The sequence below is a fragment of the Myiozetetes cayanensis genome, unplaced genomic scaffold (assembly GCF_022539395.1).
Source record: "Myiozetetes cayanensis isolate MyiCay16 unplaced genomic scaffold, myiCay2020 scf2-11, whole genome shotgun sequence".
Lineage (NCBI taxonomy): Eukaryota > Metazoa > Chordata > Aves > Passeriformes > Tyrannidae > Myiozetetes > Myiozetetes cayanensis.
The window spans coordinates 48,278,338-48,306,067 of NW_026087411.1; the positions used below are offsets into that span (position 1 = coordinate 48,278,338).

The following is a 27,730-nucleotide window of genomic DNA, read 5'->3' on the forward strand; positions in this document are numbered from 1 at the left end:
ATGGCTCCAGCACTCGCCGTGCCAGCAGCTCTGTGTGAGGCAGCATCCCAAGACAAGCACTGTGCCAGTGCTGGCTGCCCGTGGGCTCAGGTGGGCGAGCCTGGTCCCCGCCTTGGCACTCGGGAGGCTGGGGCTCCACCTCCACTTTGATTTGGGCAAGTCCCCTTCACCACCCTCACGCACTTTGCTGCTTCTGTGCACTTTGGCTGCAGGTTCTCTCTCCCTGTATAATGCTCCACAGACCATTTAACTCAATGGGAAAATCTCCCAGTCTGGATTTGTACTTTGTATTATAACCAAAGCGTCTGTACAGTGCCCAGAAAAATAAGGCCTTGCTGGAGTGCTGACTTAAAGCTCAGTTAAGATACCTTCTTTTCAATATAATTGCTTATGTTTTATCAAGAAGTTTGGTTTTATGAAATGTATCAGCTATTTTCTTTATTCTTTAGGCCCTATCTAGGTATAACTAAGTGCACATTTTTTTATATTTTATTAAATTTTGAAAATGTTAAAAGGAATTATAAACAGTAACACATGAACTGTAATAAATCAGTGGGTCAAAGAGGTCTCCTAATTATACCACAGTTTTAAAAATAGTTTGTGTATATAGGGATTGACCAGGACTGATTTACAATTCTAGGAAAGAAAATATGATACAACTGATCCAACAGATAACTTTATCGAGGAGATGTCACAGTCCTCATAGAGCAGGAGATTGTAGTGAAGAACTGCTGTAGGGAAGTGTGAGCTATTTCCAGGAATCAGCAGTTTTGGAGCTGGGTGCAACCAACCATATTGGAAAGAATAATTACGGGTCGACCCCTGGGCTTCTACACGTACTGTAATTTTAGTTTTGAGTAACAATTATTTACACATGCAGAGCATTCCTATTAAAGGATACTACTTAACAGGTAACATCTATCAGACAATTCAGTTACATACTGGGCAACAGGAATACAAATGATTAAGCACTATCTCTCAGAAGAGGTACCAGCTATTTTTCTACAAACCAGAAAGCTGGAAAGAAAAGGTTTTTTAATGAATGTTACATTAGTCAGTATTTTTTTCAGTAGCAGGAAAATTTATGACAAAAATTTGCGTTCACAAAGGCTTTGAAACAGCTGCAAACCTCAAGAGATACTCTGATGTAATTCTGAAAGCAAACTGTGAGTACAAAAGAAAGGCTATTGACAGAAATGTTGTTACTCAGAAACCAAGGGAGCGTTAAGTTGTACATTTATTCATACTTAATAATTTTCAAATAAATATTTAATTTTGCTACTTTCTAAATAAATTATTTCATTAAAATTACATTATCTGTCTAATGCAAGAAAACAGCAGGTAATAAAAATACTTGTTTCTTAGCGTATCAGGAATTTCAGTTTTGGAACAAAATTGAAAACTGCTCTTTTCTCTCCTGTGCATTGCTTTCCAAAAGTCATTAACTTGCTGTTGCAAAAGCTGATTAGTTTCACTGTTCTATTACTAAAACAATTAAATTATTCTGTTTCCACGCTGAAATCTAGAATTAAATTACAGGGCATCAAATTGCTTGCAAATGCCTGACAAAATATTTGTTAATATGCATTCATATAAAAGAAAACATTTTCTATCAAAAAGTGTGCAATTTATAGACTTAAGTCCAAGGTTGTGGCTTTGGGTTTTAAAATCTCTCTACAGAACCTTCTACCTCAAAAAATGATCAAATGGTGTCCTGGGCCTAACAATAGAATTCCTAAAGTGTAGAGACCAACATTATTCGGAAAACTTTTTCTATCTATTTTAGAATTGATTCCCCCAGGATAGGACTGGATACCCCCTCTACGATTCCTCAACTCCCACATTTTTCTCCTCTGCCACAGCAGCAGCAGTGTGCCCTTTACTAGGCAGAAGTAGAACCTCCCTCACTTCATTCACTTTGTCTACCCCTTTGGTGTTTCATGTCCTTCAATTCTATTTTAGAGGCTTTGGACAAGAGATGTAAATGATTCAGGGGCACCCACCTTTGTTAAGAACAAGTAACAAAAAAGAAAGACACGGTCCACAAGGAAAACAGAAAAGCCCTACTGAACAGTGATAGCTTGCTGATAAAGGAAGTGCCTGTTAAGAATTGTAGAAACATTACAGAAAATCTATGCTTATGAGATGCTAGAAGACTGAAGTACACAAAAGAAGAGATTCCCCAGAAATATTCATGATACATCCCTCATTTAACATACCAGGCTCAAGCCTTTGGCCGGACTTCTCAGCACTCTGTTTCCCTGCACAACAGAACTGGGCTGGGCTTTCTGCCTTTCATCCCCACTGCAGACATGGACATTCACGAGGTGCAACATTTCCAAAGATGCAATTACAAAGTCCACTGTCTCGCCCCTTCAGAGACACTTGTTCATTTACAGCAAAAGTGATTAATTACCTTTCCTTTATTAAGTAAAACTTGCCTGTTTGGTTCAGAGAGGTCAATCTGTAAATGTGTATCTTATGAGTTTGAATTGTCATCCTTCACAAATCCACAGCACACATTTGGTTAGGGAGTCCTTTGACTTAGGGGCACATGAAAACATGTCTCACAGGGGACAAAACTTTTCAATATTCACATTTGTTCAACAACTGTGAAGCCCTGTATGCTTATATCACAACAGTCAGTAAGAAAGTGACTAATATCTCAAATTAGGAACACAAAAATGTGCCACTGCATTTAGATGAACATTAAGCTCCAATGAATAGGCTACACTTTACAATCTTTCACCCTTTGTTTATTCATTGCTCATATCAGTGACTCATTCCTCCCACAGAAAAATCATCAGAAGGGCATTCAGAGGAACATTTTACAAATATTCCTCATTTTTTTTTTCCCTCCAAACTCCTCCCCTCTCCTCCAACTCCATCTAGTGCAGATTCTACCTCCACTGCAGCATGTGGAAGAACAGCAGATATGAATGGATCACTGGGACTTGGAGATATTCCCTCCATCTCTTTTCTGGCTGGTGGTGAAATGCTCTGGGCTTTCTACATCTGTTACAGAAATTACAGGATAGAATCAGCTACTTTTAAGACCTAACCATGGCAGAAGCAGTTAGGACAGTGTAATCATTTCCACAACTCCTACATTGCTTTACTAAGATTTTATAGAAGACTAAAAGAGAAACAACATACATATGTGCCTTCCCATAGTACCTGGTATAATCTGTAGATTTTTCCAGGAACTGAGGTTAGACTAACAAGCGTGTAGTCCCCTGGGTCTTCCCTTATGTCCATCTTGTACACTGGAACATTAGCTAGCTTCCAGTCAGCAGGAACCTTCCCAGATGTTTGGTAGATGATCAAGAGAGGGTCTTCCATACACTATGCCAGCTCCTTCAGAATGCTGGGATGAATCCCATCAGGCCACACGGACTTGTGAACATTCAGCCAATACAGCTGGTCCCTTAAAGTTTCAGCATCCATAAAAGAAATGCCACTGTTCCCACACTTGTGGTCCACTGTTTCAGGGGACTCCAAGAGTGCCAGGGCAAAACTCCATCACGATAAACAAGAAAGGCAGTCTAGATTTTCTTCCTTAATTAAATGACATAGTCAAGAGAAAGTCTGACCAATGATGATAACCTGTTATCATAAGGAGGGGACAATTCAGAGCAATACAGCATGAATCCTACTAGCTCACTAACCCCCATAGGTAGGATGGAAGGAAAAGTGGCATAAAAATCTCCACAAGTATCTAGGCCAGCCTACACCAACAATGTACCTTCTGAGACACCCTGTAAGCAGTCAGACCTTACACTTGGTAGAATTTGGAAAGGTAATTTCTAGCTGATGTGAAGGCTGTTACCAAACCAAGACATGTTACATCACGGAAAACTGACACCTGTTCCTAAACTGATAAAATTTGATATGTGTCCAGTTGAATTAATCAGGCTGGGCACTTGCTTGTGTCAGCTCTATAAATACACAAAACAAAGGAACTTGGAAGTTAAGCCCTGGAAGGCTGACATCCTGTAAAAAGAAGGAAACAAAGCCAGAGGTTTACAGATATCTCACAATTCAATTGTCTAAGGAGAGTTTAGTACTTGGAAACCGTACATCATTTACTTCTGCCTCAGATGACTTAATTCCTTACCTACACTTAAAAGCTTTGAGTTCAACTAACTGTCCTCTTTACACAGTGCATGACTGTAGAATATGTAGAGTGACTACTTAGGACACTGAATCAGTAGTTACCTATTGCCTCCACCTCCTCTAAAGCAGAGAAGACAGTGGATGCACTGTGATTTGTGACAGTGGTTCAGGTGCACTTTATGAATCCCAAACCTAAAGACTTGGCTAGTAAAAACTTGTAAGCCTCACTGATTACTCAGTAATTAAATTACTGGGTCCTTTTTATATATCAGATGTATAATATAAAACTAGAAATATAAAATTTAATAGACTAAAATTCAATATCTGCTTCTACAGTGGTAAATAGAACTGGTAAATTACAGGTACAAAAAAGAATTTATATCAGGCTAAAATTCCCTTTACCTCAGACACTTTTCCTGTGATACAGTAAGCAAGTTTTACTGTAGCTATTTTACTCTACTGCCACTGACTAACACAAACATTCTTTGTAACAAACTGAGCAAGCTGTGGGTGGATGGAGGGTGTGACAAGATGACTGACACAGAAAAATGGAAACACACAGAGAGGGAGCAGTAGGGATGTCTCGAACCTTACTTTTTCTCCATTCTGAAATTTCATTAATCTACATTTCTACCATATAATCTTGTAAAGACCTCACTTGTTTCAAGCAATCAAAAAAGGAAGAAAAATCACAGGTACAGTGACTTTGTAAGTAGCCTTTCAGTCTACAGAAAAGCTTATAATACAGATTTCAAGCACTAAGACTTTAGATCAAGCTTCAGAAACAGGCTTTCATTTACATCCAGAAACCCCCCTAGATTTCTAGGTTTTCCTTTAGAAACTCATCTAATTGCTTACCTTGAGAGAGCTATAAATTTCAAGGGTAATTTTTTCTTACACTGGTCACAAAATTGACCAATATGGACCTTTTTCCCTCCAATTTAACTGAAGCACAGTTTTAACTGAACAAATAATTCTGTGACTCCTGAAAAAGGTAATGCAGTCATAAAGACTGCAAAAGACAGTGACAAAGAGCTCTTAACTGGTCTTCTTCAGCTACTAATCCAGACAGAATCTTACAGGAGGATGTATGTCCAATCATAGTTTTAACCAGAAACAACTATGGACTTCCTAGTTATGTAGGACCCCACTCACAGACAACTCTCATACATCTAAAGACATTGGCAGACATGGTTTGGAAGGCCTATCTCACAAAAAGCATCAACTCTTATGTCCACTCCTTAGTATACAACTTGAATATGCAAGAGAAGACTGAGGTAATATTCTTTTGTAGTATCTGACCTACATGAAAACTGTAGTGTATGCTGGACTTTGATTAGTATGCTAAAAGTTACCCAACAGGTTAAGATGAAAATCTTTTCCTGGCATAGCCTGATTTAGAGAACAGGGAGGATCTTAACTTACAAATTCATTTAAGAATCCACACTGAAATTCACAGAACTCAATTTTGCACCGTAAGTTTAAGACTTTGGTTTGCAAACACGATGGTATTGTGTGGTTCAAGGAAGTTTACTATTTGCAGACACCAAAATAACAGCTCTGTTTTACAAGGTACTGAACTAAACAGGGAGAAAACCTGTCCTAAAACCCTTATCAACTACAGTCAAAAAAACTTTCAACATTATTTGTCATAGAACTGAGAGAGATAAAAGATCAACACTGAGGTCTTTGTAATCAGCTGAAGCCTCATTTTTAAAGGACTGACTTCACTGGATAAATACTGGCACCTCAGATCATGTTTACATGTTTTAGCAGGAGAACACATGAGAATCTGGTACATGACTCTTGGGTATGTCCACACAAATATTATTTAAACACTGCAGTCAGTATTTATAGATTTCTGTCTTCTGTGAAAAATGCCACTTCTATGAGCATGTTGGAAGTATTACAACAGGGCAAACTGTTCTCAGCTAAGATACTGTCTTTTTAAAGAGTATTCTGATAGAGAGCAAAACCATGACAGCACCGTGAAATCAAGCTTACTGTACTTTGATAAGAGAAAAGCACTGCAGATGTACAAGCTGCACTTTCAGCAGGGGAAAAAAAGAATTCATCTCATGAGAAGTCTTGTAAGAAGTCTGAAAGAAAAACCTTTGTCAAAGAAACTAAATGTTGGAAAGAATGGCAGAAAGTATTTAGTGTCTTTATTTAGCACTATGTGAAACTTGAAAAATCTGTTTTACTGCTGACACTGGCTGTATGCTCCAATAGTTCAACCTTCCAGATTCAAGAGCTGCTTTGACATGACTTTGTACACATTTTAATGTAATAGTTCCAGAGCTTTAGGTCCTGGTGCTCCAGGGTAGCGCCTAGAACCAGATCTCTGGCATTCCATGTTGTTGTATGAGTATAAAAAAAGATAAGTCAGGACTTAAGACTCACACAGTGCTTGACGTGAAGCTATGCTTTTGGTTAGGAATTCAAAAATTACATGTTTGTAAATAAACAATGAAACCATCGTCTTTATATAAATAAGCCAAAAACTTGAAGAGTTTGGGAAGCAGACATTTTTCAGTTTGCCTCTCTTCACATTCACTGACAACTATTCTTCCCATATCTAGTTAATTAAAGTGGGAGCTATGAATGTAAACATTATGTGCTTCAACAACAATTTTTAACACAGATACATAATTTCTCAGAGTGAACAGCAGCTTCTTGTGCAATCACATTGTTATACAATGTCAAAATTATCTGAACACGATGAGGAAACTAGAATGTTGCTGCCCTCAGGGTTCCTGGAATGTCTGTACAGCAAGAACTCCAGGACACTGTAAAATAATTTAGGCTGGAAGGGATCCATGGAGGTCATCTGGTCCAACACACCACTCATAGCAGGACTAACTTCGAAGGTGGATCAGGTTGCTCAGGGTTATTTGAGTTCCCAGTATGTTCAAGGATGGAGATGTCCCAGTTTCTGTGTACACTGTTTAATCAATCTCACCTAAAAAAAAGTGTACTATCTATTCTATTTGCCTTGCTGTGAACTGTAATCTGCAAAAAAATCAATAACCTACAAAACAAAATGTACATACAGAATTGTAGAGTGGTTTGGCTTGGAAGGGACCTTAAAGATCATCTAGTTCCAACCCCACTGCCATGGGCAGGGACACTTTCTACTAGACTGAAGTCCCATCTAACCTGGCCTTGAACACTTCCAAGGATGGGGAGTCCACGATCTCTTTCAGCAAATTGTTCCAGTGCCTCATCACCCTCAAAGTAAAGAATTTTTTCCTAATATTCAATAGAAACCTGTCCTCCTTCAGCCATTCTCCCTTGTCCTATCACTACATGCCCTCGCCATAAGTCTGTCTCCAGCTCTTTTGCAGACCCACTTTGGGTATGGGAAGGCTGCTCTAGGGTCACCCCAGAGCCTTCTCTTCTCCAGGCTGCACAATCCCAACTCTTTCAGCCTGCCTTCATAGGAGAGGCGCTCAAGCCATGTGATCAACTTAGTGGCCCTCCTCTGGACTCGTGCCAACAGGCCCATGTTCCTTCTGGGCTGGGGGTCCCAGAACTGGATGCAGTACTCCAGGAGGGGTTTCACCACAGCAGAGTAGAGGAGCAGAATCACCTCCCTCGATCTGCTGGACACGCTGCTTCTGATGCAGCCCAGGATGCAGCTGGCTTTCTGGGCTAAGCCAACTAACACATATTACAAATATGGCTAACAGATACATTGTCTGTAAAGTTACTCAAATAGTCTTTAGAAAAAAGTATCCAATTGGTCCAGAAGGCCAACAGAATATAAATGCCAAAACCCCATTTCTTGATACAGTAAATCCTTGCAAATTCTATTCACGTTTGTTGTCAGAAAACTTGTCTGCCATGTGGATAGGTTTAATACCTGACTGGTGCAGCTCAAATGTTGTATGATTGAAAACAAAACTCAAGAAGCTCAATAACTATATGACGAATCTATGACGAATCAGCTGCCATGGTTAGAGTAAAAATTCTACAATGGTATTTCTTAAAGGACTAATTTTAATTTCCACCTCAAGTAAGACTTTTGAAATATACAAAATACATTGCCTACTGAAACAGTAAATATTGTAATTTGAGGGACACAGCCTGTTGCTTATGCTCACTCTCCAAATACAAACTTGTGTTTAACATCAACTGTGTAACTGAGCTTGCTTCTGTAACATCTTCAGAGACAAATGTTACGTAAATGTGCATCCATAACCTATGTCAAAAGGCTTAAAATTTATCTTTCCTACTTTTAGCAGTCTAGAAGTTAGCCTGGATTTGTTTCCAAACTATCTACTGTTAAAAGAGATGGTGTAGAGTGATCTGACATATCTCAGGATGAAGCTTCACAAATGACCATTTCTCTCCACTGTTTCTCTGCACTTAGACCAGGCACCTAAGAATTAGACTGCCTACCTTAATTTCATCTATTTTGTATATTTAGATTGCTGTATCTTTAAGGGGGAGAACTAGACAAAAATATCATGGTGAGAAAATGCACACAAGCACCATATGATTACAAAGTGATCAGCAGTTTAACCAATTAATTTTTTGAAAACTCTGTAAAAAATGCCTTTTTTTTAAACAGAGCACTAAATTAATTAGTCATGGCTTCAAGTGAAAACATATACAGCAAGTTCAAGTCTTTAACTGATCACCAGAACAACACACATACAAAAAGCATAATTTAATTATCATCTTTATGCAATAAGTAAGCATTAACAATTAAATATTTAACTGTCACAAGTCTTTATGAATATCTAAAAGCCTAATACAAATATCCAAATTATTAGTAAAGATTAGTCATTTGAAGTGTTAACAATAAGACATTTAGTAACTCTGCATTAAATCTAACAAGCCCTTTCTAGAAGAATATTAATTTACAGTCATTCTAACAACTCTTTGTACAGTAAAAAAAATTAGATTTGTATTTTTCTGCTTCCCTTTCCCACCCAACCACCCACATAGTTTTGCTCTCAGACAGAGCTACTAGCCAATAAAACCTAATGGTAAAAATCCTCTCAACCAAGGGTCCAAGATCTCAGTTTTAGCATCCAGCTCAAATGCTCTTTGGGAATAAAATCCATGTTTTCGTATAATGTGCAAAGTGCAACTTTTCTCCAGTGCCACCAGAAGTGTGTGCTGCTATGAACATCACCAAAGAATAAACCAGTAACAATTAAGACTTTTCAATTTCCAATCACTCTGTAACAAATGTTATATGATGTTTACAAGAATGACAGATCAAGTGGATTATATCCTGGTGCTTATTAGGTCAGATACTTCCTGATTTCATTAGGCCAAACAAATGTTTTTACTCAAGTTCTTCAGTTTCCTCTGTAAAAAGGTCAGCCAAATCTGCCACTGTCAACACGGAGGCTTCTGACTGTTTCATGGAAGAGCTTGTGTGACTGTGGGAAAAAAATTGCATGCAGGCATCAGAGAAAGAATCAAAGTCTGTAACGAGCTGTGTGCACTGGAGACAGACCACACAGCTCAGAGTCAGTAACTGCTCAGCTTTCAAACTCAGCAAGAAAACCACGTACACTGATCAGCTACTGGTCTTGTACATTCCAAGCAAGATACAAAGTCCATCTACTTTCCCTAACAGTGGCCAACACCAAACACTGCAAAGGCAGCAGAACATCGGATAATCTGCTTTGCCCTTTTAACATTTAAGGGACTGTCTTCAGCTTCTATGCATAACACTTAACATTACTTCCAAAACATTAGCCCTCATGGGATCATTCAACCATTGTACATTAATCCAAATTTTATATGCCAAATAGTGCTACTTGACAGATAGGGAAACTAAATAAATCATTCTTCCAAAGCTAAAACCGAAATCTTTCATAACTCAGCCAAAGATGCGCATGTCGATTTTTAGTTTCATGATCTGTAAGCAGCAAAATTTCCTTAAACTAAGGCTTCCTCCTAGATTTATGATGCTTATACTATGTCTAAAAGGTAGAAACCTCTTACACTTTCTGCATAAAGAGTACCCTTTTTGGTCCAGGCCCAGTCTGTCATTGCTTTTAGATTTTGGAAGGATAAGCACAGTGAAAACTGCTTCTGTGTCTACACAGTAGCCTGATGTATGACCCAGCACCTGGGCAATGCCTGTAGAACTTAAAAATAATGAAAGGAAGAATCCATGTCCTATATTAGAGCTTGTAACACATGCCATTGTTTCAGTGGCAGGCTTAGTATTACTCCATCAATTGCAATGTTTTTATACTCACAGAAATAGGTAAAGTGAAAAGATAAATCATAACAAATAATTTATAATCAGGCTTTTATAAGATAAAACACACAAAATGTATCCAAAATACTTTCCAGAGAATTAAAAATACTTTAAGCTTCAAGTTACTGGAACTAGGTATTTTGAACTTGAAAATTTCTCAAGTCTTAAAACTTTTTTGCCAATCAAAACAATTTGAAGGAGAACAGTTGAGGTTTATATACAAAGATATGCATGCCTAACTATAATAAAAGTATGGTTGACAACCACCTCTTCATTTTCAGTGTAATAATAATGTTCTAAAAAATTCAACACATACCTTCTATCTACAGTTTTCAGCATAGTCTGCATTCTCTCTTCTATTGTTGCTTTTATCAGGAACCTGTGAACAATGGTAGATCTGAATGTGTTTAAAAAAAAGAAAACAAGACCATAAGTGAGCAGAAGTTATACTGTTATTGGTGAAGTTCATGATCACATTTTATCTCATACTAATTCTTGTAAGAATGTTGAAAAAATGCCTCTATTTTAAGAAAGAAATCTTAAAGGTGATTAAACAACTTTCACTGACATTTCAGGGTGCTTAATGCCTCCTTGAGCACACATTCACTTGGCTGACCACATACTAAATGAATATAAGCTGTATTAGCTAAAATCCTAATGCTGATGCTGGGCAAAGTTCTGCTTTCTGTGTCCTTACTATAAATAAACCTTCCTCAAAAGCCTGAAGAAATTTGTTTGGCCCACTGGTGATATACAGTGTTCATACTGTATTGCCACAAGACGTTTCAAGAGACAAGAGCTCAGTGTGATGGATTATCAAAGCTGATTTCCAAGGTTTTAACAATATTATTTTCGAAAATAGCAAAATATTATAGTTTTTAAAAGTCAATAAACATGGAACTGTAAACACTGGTAAAACAAAACCAAAAATGTCAATAAACATAATGCAAAATGACAAGTCCATTTATGAAATAAAATTTCAAAAAGAAAACAGTAATAAAAAAACCCTGCCAGGCATAAGCAAGTGAAATGGAAAAGAGTCAGCTCAAAAGATAAAAATGAAAAATCACCCCAGGCTCCCCAGCATAAACATTTTTCAAGATAAGAACCCTTGAAAGTGCTTAGATCGTTTTCATATCTTCAGCTGAAACATTGGCAGGTAACATTTCACAGAAGAATGCAGGGGGAATACTTTGGGATTCATAGGCAAAAGTCTACCCCAAAAAAAGAGAAGTAAATAAGAACTCAACTGAAGTGGCAATAGTTGCATACAGGAATATTCCCTTATGCTCACTGTACTTGGAACTCAGCCCTTTTTCAAATAAACCTTGCTGAAGTCTTAATTCTTAAAAAGTAAAGCACATTCTTGCTGCTTTTATTGCAAGGCTTTTGCCAGACCTTTCGTGCCAGCATCATGTAAAATTACAGTCCAGGCTGTTGCAATCAATCTTCCCTATGCTCTCGCAGTTAATTCAAAATCTTTACCAACACACAAATATCCACCTGTTCATAAACATCCTTTCACATACATGCTTCTTCATGTCCTCTCTTTGCCTTTATTTCCAGAACACAAACCCCACTATTATTCTAGAATATTATTATTCCAGATTTGACTCCAGCTATTTTCCTTCTTCATGTTTCAGGTTTTAATTTTTTTTTAAGTGACATAAGACCTAATGAAAAACATATACATCTTATATGTTCAGGACAAACTCTCCAAAACCTTTGTTAAAGTGTTCACTACTACATGTGTAAAATCAACAATATTGAAACAAACAAGAGATATGCAAATTCATTAATGTCTTCAATGAGATCTAGATGGGGATGAGGGCAGAACTGTGATTTAAAAATCTAATCGGTTGTAAAGTGAGTGTGCTATAACTTTCTTTTTGGAAAAAACCCCAACCAAACAATCCCCTAAAACAAGCAAACAAACCCCCCCACACAATTTATGTGGCTCCTAATCTGGAGCTGAGAATGACCAGTTAGAAGGACCCTCTCATGGAAACTCAGGCCATGCCTGAACTTATCCGCATTATGACTAAGGATGAGTTACTCAGAAATGCAAAGCTAAGACATTTCTGGACATGTTTTGCAAGCAGAACTTCCAATTAAAACCTACGGCATTAATGGCACTCATAGAACAGGGCAGCAGCTGAACAAGGTTTTTCAGAATTTCAGACTCAAGAGCTTACACTCTTCCTAAATGCCCAAATGCAATTTGCATCTGCATCTTACCCCCGCAGCACAAAACAACTCCCTAAAATACACATTGTGAATTTTCAGCAAACATTTTTTAATTTAATCTTTCTGTCCCTTTTATGATTATCTTTAAAACCAGGATTCCTACAAATAACCCCATCTCCAAGTTTGAGAAGTTCAGTGAACTAGATTAATTCTGATTACAATATGCAGATCTATTCTGGACTGTATCTAAACCATTCAACACAATTTTAAATCTTACTTTGTTTGGCCAATACGATGTACTCTGCCAATAGCCTGTAGCTCATGTGCTGGATTCAGAATGGGTTCCACAAGCAGAACGTGAGTTGCTTCAATGATGTTTAGTCCATTGGAACCAGTGTGAAGAGGCAGCAGCAAAATGTTGATGTTGGGATCATATTTAAATGCAGAAAGGTTTTCCTAAAAGGCAAACATCACAGCAGTGGGACAAAAGTTCCTCAGTGAAGAGCGTGGAGGATGTGAATATATTTTCTATAAGTTATAGCAGCTAATACAGGCTCCAGAGAAATAATGTTCCTCCTGGAACAGATACTCAACAGATATCAGGAAGGCATGAACTTCTCACAACACTGATCAGTGCACCTCATCCTTAACAGCCAGGTCAGTGCTTCTTTCTCAAAAGCGAATGTACAGTTTAGCTTCAAAAGCTTTAAACTGGGGCTTTTTGTGATTATGATTTTTAGAATTAATGAGTTAGGATCAAAGCTTTTGCCAAATAAATTTGTTGCTCTTTTAGTTTCTCAAATGAAGCAATGAAGTAAAAGGATCAAATTAACTTCTATGAGCTATGATTTTCCCACTGAAAATAATTAAATAAAAATATCCTTTATGTACCTGAAATTTACTAATTCCATTGATCTGAGAAAAAATCATGTTGTTGTCATACAAAGCTTTTGAAATTATATCCAATACATCTTGCCACTGTAAAAAAAAAAATGAAACAAAACCACACAACAATAAAAGTAACTCAACATTAAAAACAGCAATGACAACTAAAAAATACTAATTAACTTCCCTAAGAAAGAGTAGATTAAAAACTTTTTCAAAATACTAGCATTTGTAATAATAATAAAAAAAAGAAATATCTGTCTGTTGGGAACTAAATCTTACATAAAACTAAGTAAGACGTAATTAAAAAGATCAGCTTGAATAAAAGAAATTGGCAGCCATTACAAAAACAGTTTTATAAGATATCAAAACCACCTGCACCTTACATTTAAAAATATCTAGAATTTCTAACACTCCCATACAAAACTGAGTGTTTACCCTTTAAAGAAATAAGCTTTTACATCTGCTGACTACGATCATTGTTCATGTCCCAGTTACATGACTTGCCCTACAAATTCTCAAAACAATCAAGTGGCTGTACAGAGTGAGTCAACGTTTTGGTAGCTAAACTAATTCCTGTAAATATTATGAATGCTTTAAACTCACACACACAAAGACAAGACAGAAAATGATGATTAATACCGTTGAGAAAACTAAGGATTTAGCCCCTGGATCTTTAAATTGAATTCTCTTCAGTGTTCGGACCACAGCTTCCACTTTGGTGGAGTGACTTCCCTTTGAAAAGTCAAAGAAGAGCATTAGTAAAGTAGGATAGTAAATAACTTGCCCATTTATTAAATGATGTTATATTAGGTCTCTTACTTAATCTTACACAAATTTAAAATTATCAATGTGGAGGAAGGGCAGGTTAAGTAGCATTGAACTGTTTTTATCTCTCCTTTATAATGCACTGCTATAGGATCAGCAGAGTATTACAGCATGTGCAGCACACTGAACATGAAGCTATCTGAGGCAGAACAGACAGCCTAAGCAATGCAGTTGCACCAAACATGCCCATTAGGCCTCAACTGTCTTAATTTAGTGATACAGTCCTTAGAGAATCTTCCAAATGCACATTTAAATTTCCCTACCTTCATACTTCTTGAAAATTGACTATGAAAAATGCCTACCTGAATGTTTTTTTTGCTGCTTTTGTCTCTCATTCTGGCAACACCAAACTTATGGTCAGTACTATGAAGTTTGTTAATTATACTTAAAATAATAAGAAAAGTGCAAATATAAATAATTTCTGAAGAATTGTGTGCTGCAATGAAAACATCTTCATATTCTGCATTCAGGAGTATTTCAGTGCTTAATTAATCCAATATTATATTCTACTTCTTGTCCACTTTGATTTATGTACTCTTCCCTTTCTCCTTAGCCTTTAATTTCTTACTAGTTCCTACATGCATAGTAATTTCAAGCTGTGCTAGATTCAGCTGGACAAATACTGTTTTATTTCTGTCTGCACCTGTCTTTTGAACATTGAATTAACTATGTTGGCTTGCTACAATGACAGATCAAATTTACTGAAGTCACGCTGCTTGCAGAATTGGCTGGGAAGGATGTCAGCAGTCTAGGCTGGGTTGCTTGATCATTCACACATTAGGCAGATAAGTGAATGCTCCAGAAATACATATAAAATACTTTCTGCACACTGTTTTACCAAAGGTTGCAATAAGCAGTACCATTTTATTTCCCAGGGTCTTTCATAGAGATTCCAGACATAGAAATAATAGAAAAGTCTTGTGTCACAGATAGAAGTAAGCCAGATTTCTTCCATGTAATTTCTGTTGCACCTGATAGACATTAACACTGTTTGCCAAGTCAGATGGACAATTAAAATATGCTGGCAGGTGTTATGATCTGAAAAGATGACACATTTGCAGCTCTATGGCAACTGCCTGCCAATCATAAATACCTATAGTTAGGAGAGAGTTAGAGACTAACTTTCAGTACTTCCTATATAAGTCTAGGGTCATTTATGTGCTTTTTCGATACCATTTGTCTCTCATTCAGATGACAATTCTGGCTAATCTGCTCTGTCTTTTCCTCAGAGACTGTTTTTAGACCTTATATTTCCTTATTTTTTAGGTCCTATTTTCCCTGCTATACCATATAGTAGCTTTAGCCACTGTTGTTGATTTTTCCACCCTTCAGATTCCTGTGACTCAGGTGTCACAAAGGTGACTTTGTACCAGATCAGTGAGAGGAACTATGGTAAAGAAAAGAACAGCACAGTGACCAAAGTGGTCAGTCTTTTTGCTCTATTTTTTAAGAAAGATAATTAAGGGTGCAAAGTTCTTTGTTCCTTCACTTACATTATATTAGACAAACTACATTAGACTTATTGAACTAACAATTGACTAAAGCTTTGGTTCACAACACACAAAAAAATTTCAAATCTGTTCTCAATTTTCATGGAGAAATTAAGCTGACAAAAGTACCCTAGCTTAGTTTTCAGTGTCTTAAAAAAACGTTATCCCACTCATTACCCCTACACCATCAGTCTTTTTGTTGAATATACAGATGAATATTTATAAACAAATTAGTTACAAAGTATGGAACAACACACGTTAGAACCAAACCTACCCTCTAACAAAGACTTTCAGATGACATGCTAGCAATATCCACTGTAATACTAACCAGACACAGGAAACTTTCACAGAACCAAAACATGCAGAGATGCCAGTAATCTCTCAGTATAAAATGCTCCCATATACAGTAGTCCTTTTGCATCTAAGGTATTAACTTAAGCTGGTTAATATTGGTACAATAAACAGTAAGATGCAAAGAAAGAGACAGCAAATACTGAAAGAGACTGGAGTGATTAAGAAAGCTCAGATTAAAATAAAAAAACCTGAATAAATCACACAATTTTCATATAAATACTGAAAGTTATTGATCTTAAACTCGGTATTCTATAGAAACCATACAGAGTTATTCTTTGTTAACTGTTCCTAAAGGAAGATGAGGTAGAAATTTTTATTTGTAACAGAGCTACTTGTTTTGATAGTACATGAAGCTACAGCATAAATCTTTAATTTTTCATGAACTAAGAATGATCCTTATCATGTGAATTCACACAGAATTCATATTTTTGCTTTATTATTGCTTTTGTTCAAAGTTTTTGATGCAGAAGTACTTCAAGAAAACATTACAATTCTGTACGCAGAACAGCAGATGATAGGTTCCTTCTGTGTTCTATTTATGAAATTTCGTTATTCTAGTTATTTTATTTTTCAATGTAATTTCTGAAACATATTTGAAGTTTTGTTAGAAACAGAGTGATATCTCTAAACTCAGAGGAAATAATACGTAAAAAGCCTTGCATTAAGTGAGACTCTAAGAAGCAGCACTTCAAAAATACAGTCTATTTACTCCCCCTGGTGCTACATACTGTCAACTACTTCAAATCTAATAATTTTAGTTAGGAAGCATCTACTCATAAAATGGAATTCCATTTGTCCCAAGAAGCTGAAATTACTAGTGTGAATGTGGTAGCAAATGTCTTCAATACAGGCCAGCGACCCTAGAAAACCTACAAGACTTGAAGAGACTTGCACAGATACCACGAAGTCTGTCAGCACAACTAGTTATGACTTTTAACTACACTAATCAGATTAAAATTATGACTGATATGTCCAGCTGTATTATAACAATATTTTAATTATAGACAGAAGTATCATTTAAATCAAAATAATACCAATATGTCATTTACCTTTGCATTTTAGTCCAGAATCTTCTATTTTTTCCACAACTGCAATAACCACAGGTGTTTTTTTGTTTACCACTACTCTATAACATACTCAGGCAAAGCAAAAATGTACCTGTGCACTATGTCAGTATTGCTAAAGACTCATGGAGATGCTGCCTCTTCCTCCACCCCTGCCTTCAACACAATGAAAACCCCTTGTTACCAAGAAAAGTAGATAAAACAGTGCAATCGGGACTGAATCCCTACACATTTGTGTCTAAAAGTTTTGTTCTGTCATTATACAACCTATTTATAAAACTATACAGTAGACCTGTCTGCCTGAGTGCAGAACGCAACAAAACACAACAAATACGCACTGCTGAAAGTTTGGGCCACACAGCTCCTACAAACAACGCACCTTTACAGGAATATCATCCTCCTGATTTGCAGCTTCTGCAGTGAAGACATACGATATTTCTTTATGGGATGTTGTCTGCCTGCAGATGGCACATTTAATTGAGCTCCGGCAGGTGCCAACGCTGTACTGTTGGATGATAATGGCTATACACTCGTTACAAAAACAATGTCCACATGTCAGCACTGCCCACTATGCAGGAAATGAAAAAAAAAACCAAACAACACAACACAGTATCAGTTTTGGCTCAGTTCAAAAGAAAACCAGTGTACTAATATATGATAAATTACTTTCTCATAGAGAAATTACTTTATTTTCATGACACTCATCAGATTAAAATTGAAGAATTTTAGAATTTTTAGCACCCCAGCTACTAAAAAGCCTGAATTTCAAAGTTTTCCAGCACAGAAAGATTCATGATTCACAGAAGTTCTCTGCATTTATTGTTCATTTTCTTGCATTTTCTCAGTTTTGAACTTCAGAAAAGACATTACAGTCTTTCATTTCTATGAATGATGATTCTTAGTGATGATTCAGGTTAAGCATGCAGATAAAGTATTTATACAATTAAAAAAAAATTACAAAACTGTTTGCATTGGCCTTCTGTAAAAGTCTTTACCTATTTATTCATATTAGGCTGGTCTTTATTAAGTAAGTTGTAAATAAAATGCTTTAATTTTTTCCCTACTGTAAAGTCCTAGATAACATCTTTTGAACAGAGTGGCTTAATCTCTTTTAGACAGAATGTATTTTAAACAACTGGTTGCATTGCACAAGCTGTTCTCCCTTTGTGAGCCTGGAACATCTACGTGTCAGCTGTGACATTCTGTGACTGAAAAGCAATTTGTAGACCAGTGGTTTTGCACTTAGAAATAGTATCTTACGCTGTACTAGTCTGTTCTCTAGGCCATTCTATGAGGAAAAATAGAACACCTTTCCCTGGAGTAGCAGAGGAAATTGACTACACAACTGATTATCAAGCAGGTGGTCTTTTAGGCTTCGTAAGGTTCTTTCCATCCCGCAGAAACAGGATGTGAAGTATTTTAAAAGTTTCTTGCACCACGAAGGTTGCTACTATCTAAAGCAGCAGTCTTGCTGTTAAGAAGAGATAAAGTTAAAAGAAAAGACTATTTTCCCTTTCAGTGATCTCCTCCAGCTCCAAGATAAAGCATAATGGCAGTGAACAGGACAAACAGCTGTCCTCGGTAAAAGCCTGTACTATCCCTGCAAGAAAAGCACAGAAGGGACTTTGGAAACATGGGAGGACACCAGTTCATGCTTACAGCTGTCTATAAAGTGGACAGAAGCTAAACCACCTTAAAATAGCTACCTAAAAAAAAAGGAGACAATTTAGTTTGACTGTACAGGAGTCCTTTCATGGTTTTACCTAATGCACAGTAAGTCAAGTTTAAACTATAGCTTTGTATTTATGACATAGATTAAGTCCCACTTAAATTTCAACTCCTGCAGTTCAGCAGGTAAGTGGTGGGGAAAGAAATATCGATTGCCAATCTTTAATCTATTTGATTTTTAGTGCTGTTTAAGCAGGTAATATCCATTTATTTAGAAGTAAAAAATGCTTTCAATAAGAGCAGTTACAGTAAAATACAACAGTATACTACAAAAAGCTTATCTGTTTCTTCAATCTATGAGCTTCTAAATGGCAAACAAATGTTACTGACAAAATATATCTTCAGGGTTATAAAACAATCAGGAACTCACACTTTTAGAACACTTAAGCACTGATGTCAAAAGCTAAAGGCAGTAGTGGTGCTTGCATCTGAGCAAGACATTATGTCAGGGCAGAGTTTAGTTGATACATTACAGGAAAGGGCTTATATCCCCTGTTTCAATATAATGTTAATTTTAAATCAGATGCCGAAAGTTGCTGACTCAGCTGTAGGTAAAGATATTCTAAATTTAAAACCTGCTGACAAAGTATCTCACCTGTCTTCCCAGTTGACGTGCACAGATTGGACATGGTTCTGGGTTAACTCCCCCAGTAGTTTTATCCTGAGACTATAAAGTAGAAGAAAAATATCAAGTTTGTGTATCAACAAATAAGAAGTCATTCTATGTCTAAAACAAGCTTCTAGAAAAAATGAATAATGAAGTCCTTAAAAAGAAACCCCATTGTGTGAACAAATTAAAAAATATATTAATGAATAAAGCAGATCTTGAGGAGTTAAAAAAAATGTGTAACTGATGGTAAGTAAAAGGAGCACTTTTCATTCTGCAGTCCTACATAGAGCAGCTGCAGCTCTACAACAACTCTGAAAAAGCCCAGTAAAATATAAGCTTCAAATAAAAAACTCTTCATATTTTCTATCAGCTTCACATGTTGTAGAAACAATTAAACCCTTGCTTAACTATGTTACTTAAACATAATTGTACTTATTTGAACACTATGATTAAAATAACATATAATACATGGGGTTTGTCTGATTTTTTTACACGTATTTAACCTCCAGATGTGATTGTCCTCTTTAAGAAGGTAACCTCTTTGTAAAATAACAAAGGTAAGTGGAAAGGTAAATGATTTTATAAAGCCTTTAGTAAACATGGCCCATTAGTTTTAATGAAAATTTTAAGCATCTACAGTGAGTTAATAGCTTTGTAAGTAATAGCAAAAAACCAAAATATATAAGGGAATAAATAATTTTATGACTACACAGTAACACAAAAACAACACACTGGATTTCAACATGCAATGAATCTTCACAGAAAATACAACTTCTTCTCAAAGATGGAAGTTTTAAATAAAAATGATGGTAGGTTTCTTCCACTAGGTTAACAGAGTACATCACTTGGGTGAGGACCACGGAATCATTAGTCTTACTTTCTCCAAATTAGTGAGATACAGAAGTTGTCCTAATTTCTTCTGAAGCTGTGATTTGGCAACTGCCTTGTCATTCAGAAGTTTCACTCGATTTTGCTCTACCTATGAAAACAGTATTAAACACATATTAACAAAGGAAAAAAATAGTTAAGTTTTACAATAAGGCTTAAATTAATTTTTTTAAATTCAACTGAATAATTTACTGGGGACAGACAAAAGAACAGTTCATGCTGTAAATTCAAGATGTGCTTCTCCTCAAGCAAAATTGATTATCTACTCCTTTCTTACTCATACTCAGTATGAACATAGCACTGTGAATGGGCTGAGACCCAGGTGGTACAGAAAATTATTTTTTATAGTTTTATTGGCATTATTGTTTCTTTCCAGAGACAAAATCAAATTAAAATAACTCAATTTTTTAAAAGTTTCTTTTGAATTTCATTAAATTGGTCATCTATCTTCCTACAGCCATGTATTTCCTAGACTCAACTGCTCATTCCAAAAACAATGTGTAGGAAAAAATTACTTTCTTTATACTTCTCAGAAATTTCATTTAAATTCTTAGATTTTTCATTTAACCTATACAAAGACACAAACATCAAACTCACTTCTTTTTAGATTAATTACAGCTGATAGAGGAGTAGTTATTAATACTGCAGAAGAGGCAGGCACCTGAAGGATGAAAGCCAAAGCAATAGGTGTTTCTTTTGTGGCCGCATATACATATATAAATCATAAGACTTCGTTACATATTTGCTAAACAAAGTGCTCTGTTTTAAAAATTATTTCAACACACAGATGAAATACCTATTTCCTTACAGAAAGAAGCACTTTTATTTAACAATCTCACTCAGAAAACGTACAAAATGTTTCTAGTAAAAACATATTTCTACTGGTGCAAAAAACTCAAAAATTAAGAGTTTAAATCCACCCAGTATTTTCTCTATCATCATGAATAGAAAGTCTCTTAGATGTAGCTCAGAAATTCCAAAATACTGAAAAAAAGATTTGTCTTTTAGGGGTTCAACACTGTTTGATAGGTCCTTGTGGAAAGTAGCAATATGGGTAAAAAATCAGGTCAACCTAATTTTCCACCAGCTTGGAAAACTGGACAATTGTATTGAAAGGTGCCAGAGCCATTTACCTGCTGCTTGAAGGACAGCAGGCTTTTGGAAAAATGCCACTCTGCCAGAAGGCCAACAAAAATATATCAAAATAAGAGTTGCAACCTCAAAAAGGCCCATATACTGATATAGGAATTCTGTATTCCACCAACCCTTTCTGAAATGGAAAGAGAGGCATATTATAGACCTTATACATAGGTCTAGATACAGATTTTATTTTTGTAGGAAGTAGGTTCTTTCAGAAAAAACACATTCTTTCCTGCCCACTACTTCACCTCATGTGGTTCTATGATGTGGAGAACTGGTGGATTTGGTTTTGGCTCATCAGGATGACGCACTCTCAGTCTTTCTGTAGCCATTGCCAGTTCATCAATAGCAGACACGTGATCCCTAAGTACCATCCAATATTCATGAAGTAACTGTAAAAAAAACCCAAACAAATTAACAGCAGAACTGAGTTGAGTTCCTCTTATATGATTTTGCCATACAATGTAAAATGCGAGAATTTTTTGGAGAAAGGGGTAATATTTCTTTGCCTTATTCACCCACCACAAAAACAAATCACATAGGAAAACAAACAGTATAGACATCATCTTGCCAGCTTTTTTTTTCCAGCCTCTCAGTATAAACAACTATAAATAGCCATCTCTCATTTCTTCTACAACTATTAGTATTACAGTAACTAATGCAATTAAAAATTCAGAAACAAAATACCTTCTAAGACTAAACAAGTGCTGAATAAAATAAGGCTTATTTCACAGAGTATCATCCTTGTAGCTCCATGTAGATTAGTGTAGTACAGACCATTGAATCAGCATTTTCAAGAATACTACAGATGGAATCATAATGACACTATTTTATTCTCATTGGCATATTAGTCCCACCTTTTTTCCCCCTCATGTAAAGGCACATGAAGAGATGGTGTCCCCTCTTGCAGCAGAAAATTCCCAACACACAGCAATGCCTTGGTAACTAGTTACCTTATGTCCTCCTCCTTTTGTCAACTGTTACAAGCCGAGGACACAAAATACCAAAGCATGAGAACAGTCATGAGAATGGTCATTATTCTTCCATCAGCATTTTGCTACCATAAGCATGTGGCCTGACTTAGTGAGAGCAGCACAACTTTATTAGGCATTTAATAACTTTAACTACCTGACACCTAAATGCTGATTGAGACATTGTTTTGTTTATAAAGCTTTTGGACTGTGTTACACTGTAAACTATTAAATTTTTAAGGCAGATCCAGATTAAGTTTTACTCCTAATGAGTACTACCAATTTGAGGAAGTAGGTGATCAATAATCAAGTTTGTTGAAAAACAGACTGAATTCCATTCGTTAATCCAAGATACAAAAAATAAATGCCTCCATAGAGTATCTTCTCTTGTTCTTCTATGGACTAAAGCTAATAACAAATGTTTAAATTCTTGGATAGCAATAAGCATCTTTGCTTTTTCAAAACCTCCTAGGAAAAAGCAAGTTGGGTAACTTGTTGATTTCCTAGAATCATGACCCAGCAGGCCTGGGAGATAGATCACATGGGCATAAACTCTTCAAGGAACAGGAATTTATGCTGATGTCAGACCACACAAAAAACCCACAAACAAAAAAATCCCCAAGCCCCAAGATTCCAGAAGAAAGTACAAAGGAATCAATAAGCCTGGCATTAGTGTACCAAGTGTGTTCTACTGAACCTGATGTTTGTGTTAATTGAAAATGAGAAGTGTTCAAGAGAAAACTTTTGATTACACCTAAGCTGTAAGACAGGATGAGAGCCTTGTGTGTAATAGCTCTTCCCCAAATCCATCACCAGCATGTATTCACAGCAAGGAAACACAGAAACAGGGATGTATAAAGAAAGGCACAGAACATTTCTGTAGTTCTCTCTGATCCAAGCAGGAAAGTAAATATGGGAGGTTACATTGTGTAGTAAACAAAATCCAGGAAATAAAGCAATAGTGAAAGTACATCTGCAGCTAGCACAAGACTGAAGGTAAACTGAACTACAGAATGGAATAATACCGGATTTGCTGAGTCTTGCTACATTCTGACTGATGATTGAACACATTTAATTATATCTGTATACTGTCTTAATAGGTGTAATTATATTGCTTAGTAATTTGGTTAGTTGCCAGTATAGCTTTTAGAAACTCAAATCATATATAAACCATTTTGAATCAGATCCTGTAACAAGCTCTGTGGAAAAGCTTGGTGTAGGCAAAGCCTAATTTTAGGAATACAGTTTAGATGTGTAAATATTCAGTTTCAACTTGTTTATAATAAATTAAATGACAACTCTTTTGTCACCATCTCATTTACTGTACCTTATATTCCTTTTTCCATGCTTCAAAGAGTTCCAGGAATACACTCCCTTCTTCAGTTAGCCTAACATCCATTCGGTGAGCTTTGGCAAAGGAGAGGATAGCTTTCAAGGCACGTTCAGTTTCACTGGTTGCCCACAGTCCTCTACTTGTGGTGGGCAAACGGTCATCAACAAGCCCCTCTTGGTCTTCTATCATCTCCTCGAATATTGCCATTTGGCCTTTAACACTTAAAAACAAACCCAATACAGCACTTATCACCGATTTTGTACTTCCACGTTCATTTCCACTTATTCAGCATCTATTTTAGCCTTCTAGTATTTAATTACAGGATAACGCAAACCAAAAAAATATAAACAGCTGTTTGGTTACCTAACGTCTCAAAAGCTTGCTTTGAACACAGTGATGTCAGTACCAGCAATGAAACCACTATAAACCCATTTTTGTCAGCTCAAAATCATCCACAGCTTTTGTAAGGGCTTACACAACTAAATTATCTTTCAGGAGCTATTAATATCACATTCATTTAAGAAAAAAAAATCAATTCTGGCCTTTTACATAAGCAAGAATTGCAGGTAAACTGATGCAAAATTTGCTGTGTATTGCACTATTTAAGAACACTACAGCTTCCCAGTTCCCTCCTTGACAAATAATGCTGATTTAGAAACACACTGATGTTTCCTGATTCCAGCAATCATGAGGTAAGAGAGCTCCCACTAGCAAAAACTTTTCAAAATGTTTTCTCATTGACCTCAAGACTTTTGAATCCAGCTTTGACATTGTGAGGGATATGAGAGACAAAAGTCAAAGGGAGAGCATGCAAAGGACTGTAATCTATGCCTCTCAGTACTGTCCACTATGCATACTTCTCACGCCATGTGCTGGTGTCACCCTTCTTTAACAGCTGCATTCCTGTCTGAGATCTCTCTCATTGTAACACTGAATGAGCATGGTGTTATACCACTTGCAACTGGACTGCAAATAAATATTTGCACAAAGAGAAATACGTATTAAATTAGCATACTTATATTTATACACACACTTTCTGAACACTTCAACACTTCATTTCAATTGTATGGTCATATTACAGCAGCTTGATAATAAGTGTCATAAATCCCTTCTTTGTACACAGCTTATTCAAATGACATTTACACGGAAAATTAAACCTAATAAAACCATTATCAAGGCCATTAGCAAGAAGTTGCTGTAATTAGTTCATAAAGTTATTTCAGAAAACTTCAAGAAGAAAACATAAAGCTATCCAACTTTCACTTTTTCTAAGTGATAAATTTTAAAGCTATGAACTTACCTATGCATAAAGAGCTTCGACTCATATTCTGTGAACAATTCGTCAGCCTTACAAAAGACACAGCTGAAACACAGAAAATTGAAAATAGATGCACTCAGAATTTCATCAGAAACCACAGTAATTACCGTATACCTATTCCAACAAAGAAAACCACACAAAATCCTTAAAAAGAACAAATTAACAGTCACGTGTACACTCAATAAAATAACTGATCAGAAAATATTTTAGAATAAAACCAAAGGTCATGATTCTAACAAATGGATCTGTGGTATCTGCACGCATATAGCCCCTGATTACATAATCAAGACTTCAGTGTGTTATTTCAAATAAAGGAAAATTTAATAACACACTTCTAAAGTACATTTTCCATTTTCAAGACATACTTGTTGAGTGGAAGTCTAACAGGTCGCAAATGGCAGATAGTGGCAGCCTCAATAACCTGCTTAGAAGGAGGCCCTTCTAAGTTTTTCACTGCTTCTCTTACAATCTTCTGGAACTTCTTCACTTCATCCAGCTGGGTTGTGAGCAGGTATTGAAGGCCTCTGCAGTCACGGAATCTGATTTAAAGAAAAAGGAAACAACTGTACACCGACTCACCGAATCCAAACTTAATTAAGTATTTTAAAGTAGAAGAAAAATAGCTATATAGCGATCTAGGACAACATACAAGGTTCATATCATAAGCAAATACTTATTATTACTGCATGTAATGCTGTCAGAAATCACTCCATTGTATCCCCGGAGATGATGGCATCTGTAGAATAGAAAGATTCTTTCCCAGACTCGAGAGATGGAACCAAATATTAGTAGTGAGCACCAACCTGAAACATTCTGGTCCACAATGCAAATCTGCTAAAGGTAAACAACTGCACATGGCCTTACTTGTGTCTGTTGGCCAACAAAATGATTTTCAATGCACCTGTGCAATTCACAGCTGACAAATGCATCCATCACAAAAATATACTTCATTCTGCAAGTTAGTTTTCAAAGTTAAAATTATTAAATGGACATAACAGCAAAGTGTTTTCCTAAAACCCAGGTGTCTTTTGCAATTGGAGTGGAAACATGAAAACAAGTTAAGCACTTCCCATGTTGTGTTTTTCCTGTGAGCAGAGGTCTCTTGCTGAAAGTGAACAGTTCCTACAAGGTCTGACATTCATGTACAAGACTGTAGTTCTACACCATAAGGACAGTTTGATCCAAAACATCTGTTTTGTAAAGTGTGGAGAGCAAAGTACAGGTTTAACAACACCACTAGAGCCTGGAACTTAATATGACTTACTTAAGTAATATGCATTTTTAAGTAACACAGACAAATTTGCCTAACCAGATAGCCTGAAAATACATGTAAATTGCAATAATGAGTCTGTTGTTAATATCATCAGTTGATAAATAATATCAGCTTTATAAAAAGCTCCCACATTATACCATGGATTAATCATGTCTTAAATGCAAGTAGAGTACTTGTTGCTTTCACCACTGACCAGTAACACTTAATAAGACACTGCTTTTTAAGATGTCATCTCATGTTCTAAAATAAATTGAATAAGAATTAAGTTTTATCCCTATTTTATAAAATAAACATTTGAGTTGCAGATAGCTTTTTTAAAGTTATACAACCCATAAGCAGCAACAATTACAGAAGATACTTTCTAAACACCTAATTCAACTAAGAAAAAAAAATCAGTATGACACAGACAAACATACAGATAGATGCATTTTCATACAAATTCTGTATGAACATACAAACAATGCTGTCCACTTATTTATTTTGACCAGAATGTGGTATTATCATCCTCAAATGAAAACTCAAACAGGAAATATTGATATCCAGACTCACAGACTGGTTGAGGTTGGAAGGCGCCTCTGGGTGTTGTCTTGTCCAACTGCTCTCCTCAAGCAGGATCACCTAGAGCTGGTTGCCCAGGACCATGCCCAGACAGCTTTTGAGTATCTCCAAGGATGGAGACCCCACAACCTCTCTGGGCTACCTTTGTCAGTGTCCAATCACCCTCACAGTAAAAAAGCATCCCTGATGTTCACAGGGAACATCCTGGGTTTCAGTTCGTGCCCATTGCCTCTTGTGCTGAATAAAAAGGAGCTATATGTATCTTTATTTAGATTATTCAACAGAATTAAGTTAAGGTACTGAAAAGTACAGGGTACATTTACTTGCAGCAAGGGTAAGAAATTGTGACCTTTTGGTATCATGATAGCAGAATAGTCATAGAGAAGGATACATCTTTATATACTGAATGTGCATATCTTAAGTATTTAAACTTATACACATGTACGCATTTTATAAACACATTAGATATTTGTATACGTATGTACATGCATTTATATACACCTATTTATATATATTTTAAATATAATAAAAATGTATTTAACTTAAACCATCATTCAGAAAGACTGTATTTAAAAGTCTAAGTTCATGTATCTGAGAAAACTGCCTGAAGTTAAACCATGAGAGCACTGTCCTTCCTATGTCTCCCTTTTCTGTGATAAACTTGCAGAGCTTCAGCACAGAACATATGAGAGGAGGCTGGGAGAAAAGGGTCTATTCAACCTTAAACTGAGAATGCTCATGGGAGACCTTGTTGT

The 27,730-nt window shown here is 36.2% G+C and overlaps 1 protein-coding gene across 2 annotated transcripts in view; it reads right to left on the reverse strand.

The window, feature by feature from the left end:
* Nucleotides 1-823: 823 nt before the first annotated feature.
* SHPRH (SNF2 histone linker PHD RING helicase) overlaps nucleotides 824-27,730 on the reverse strand; it is a 61,244-nt gene continuing 34,337 nt past the window's right edge. For both annotated transcript variants that reach the window (XM_050315111.1, XM_050315110.1), the window contains exons 19-30: nucleotides 25,510-25,683; nucleotides 25,127-25,189; nucleotides 23,821-24,046; nucleotides 21,771-21,914; nucleotides 20,372-20,473; nucleotides 19,480-19,551; nucleotides 17,536-17,724; nucleotides 14,063-14,155; nucleotides 13,427-13,513; nucleotides 12,813-12,991; nucleotides 10,665-10,745; nucleotides 824-9,515 (exon numbers count right to left, since the gene is read on the reverse strand). In XM_050315111.1, coding sequence (XP_050171068.1) covers nucleotides 9,419-9,515; nucleotides 10,665-10,745; nucleotides 12,813-12,991; nucleotides 13,427-13,513; nucleotides 14,063-14,155; nucleotides 17,536-17,724; nucleotides 19,480-19,551; nucleotides 20,372-20,473; nucleotides 21,771-21,914; nucleotides 23,821-24,046; nucleotides 25,127-25,189; nucleotides 25,510-25,683 — 1,507 coding nt within the window. In that variant the 3' untranslated portion in view covers nucleotides 824-9,418. The remainder of the gene's footprint in view (nucleotides 9,516-10,664; nucleotides 10,746-12,812; nucleotides 12,992-13,426; nucleotides 13,514-14,062; nucleotides 14,156-17,535; nucleotides 17,725-19,479; nucleotides 19,552-20,371; nucleotides 20,474-21,770; nucleotides 21,915-23,820; nucleotides 24,047-25,126; nucleotides 25,190-25,509; nucleotides 25,684-27,730) is intronic.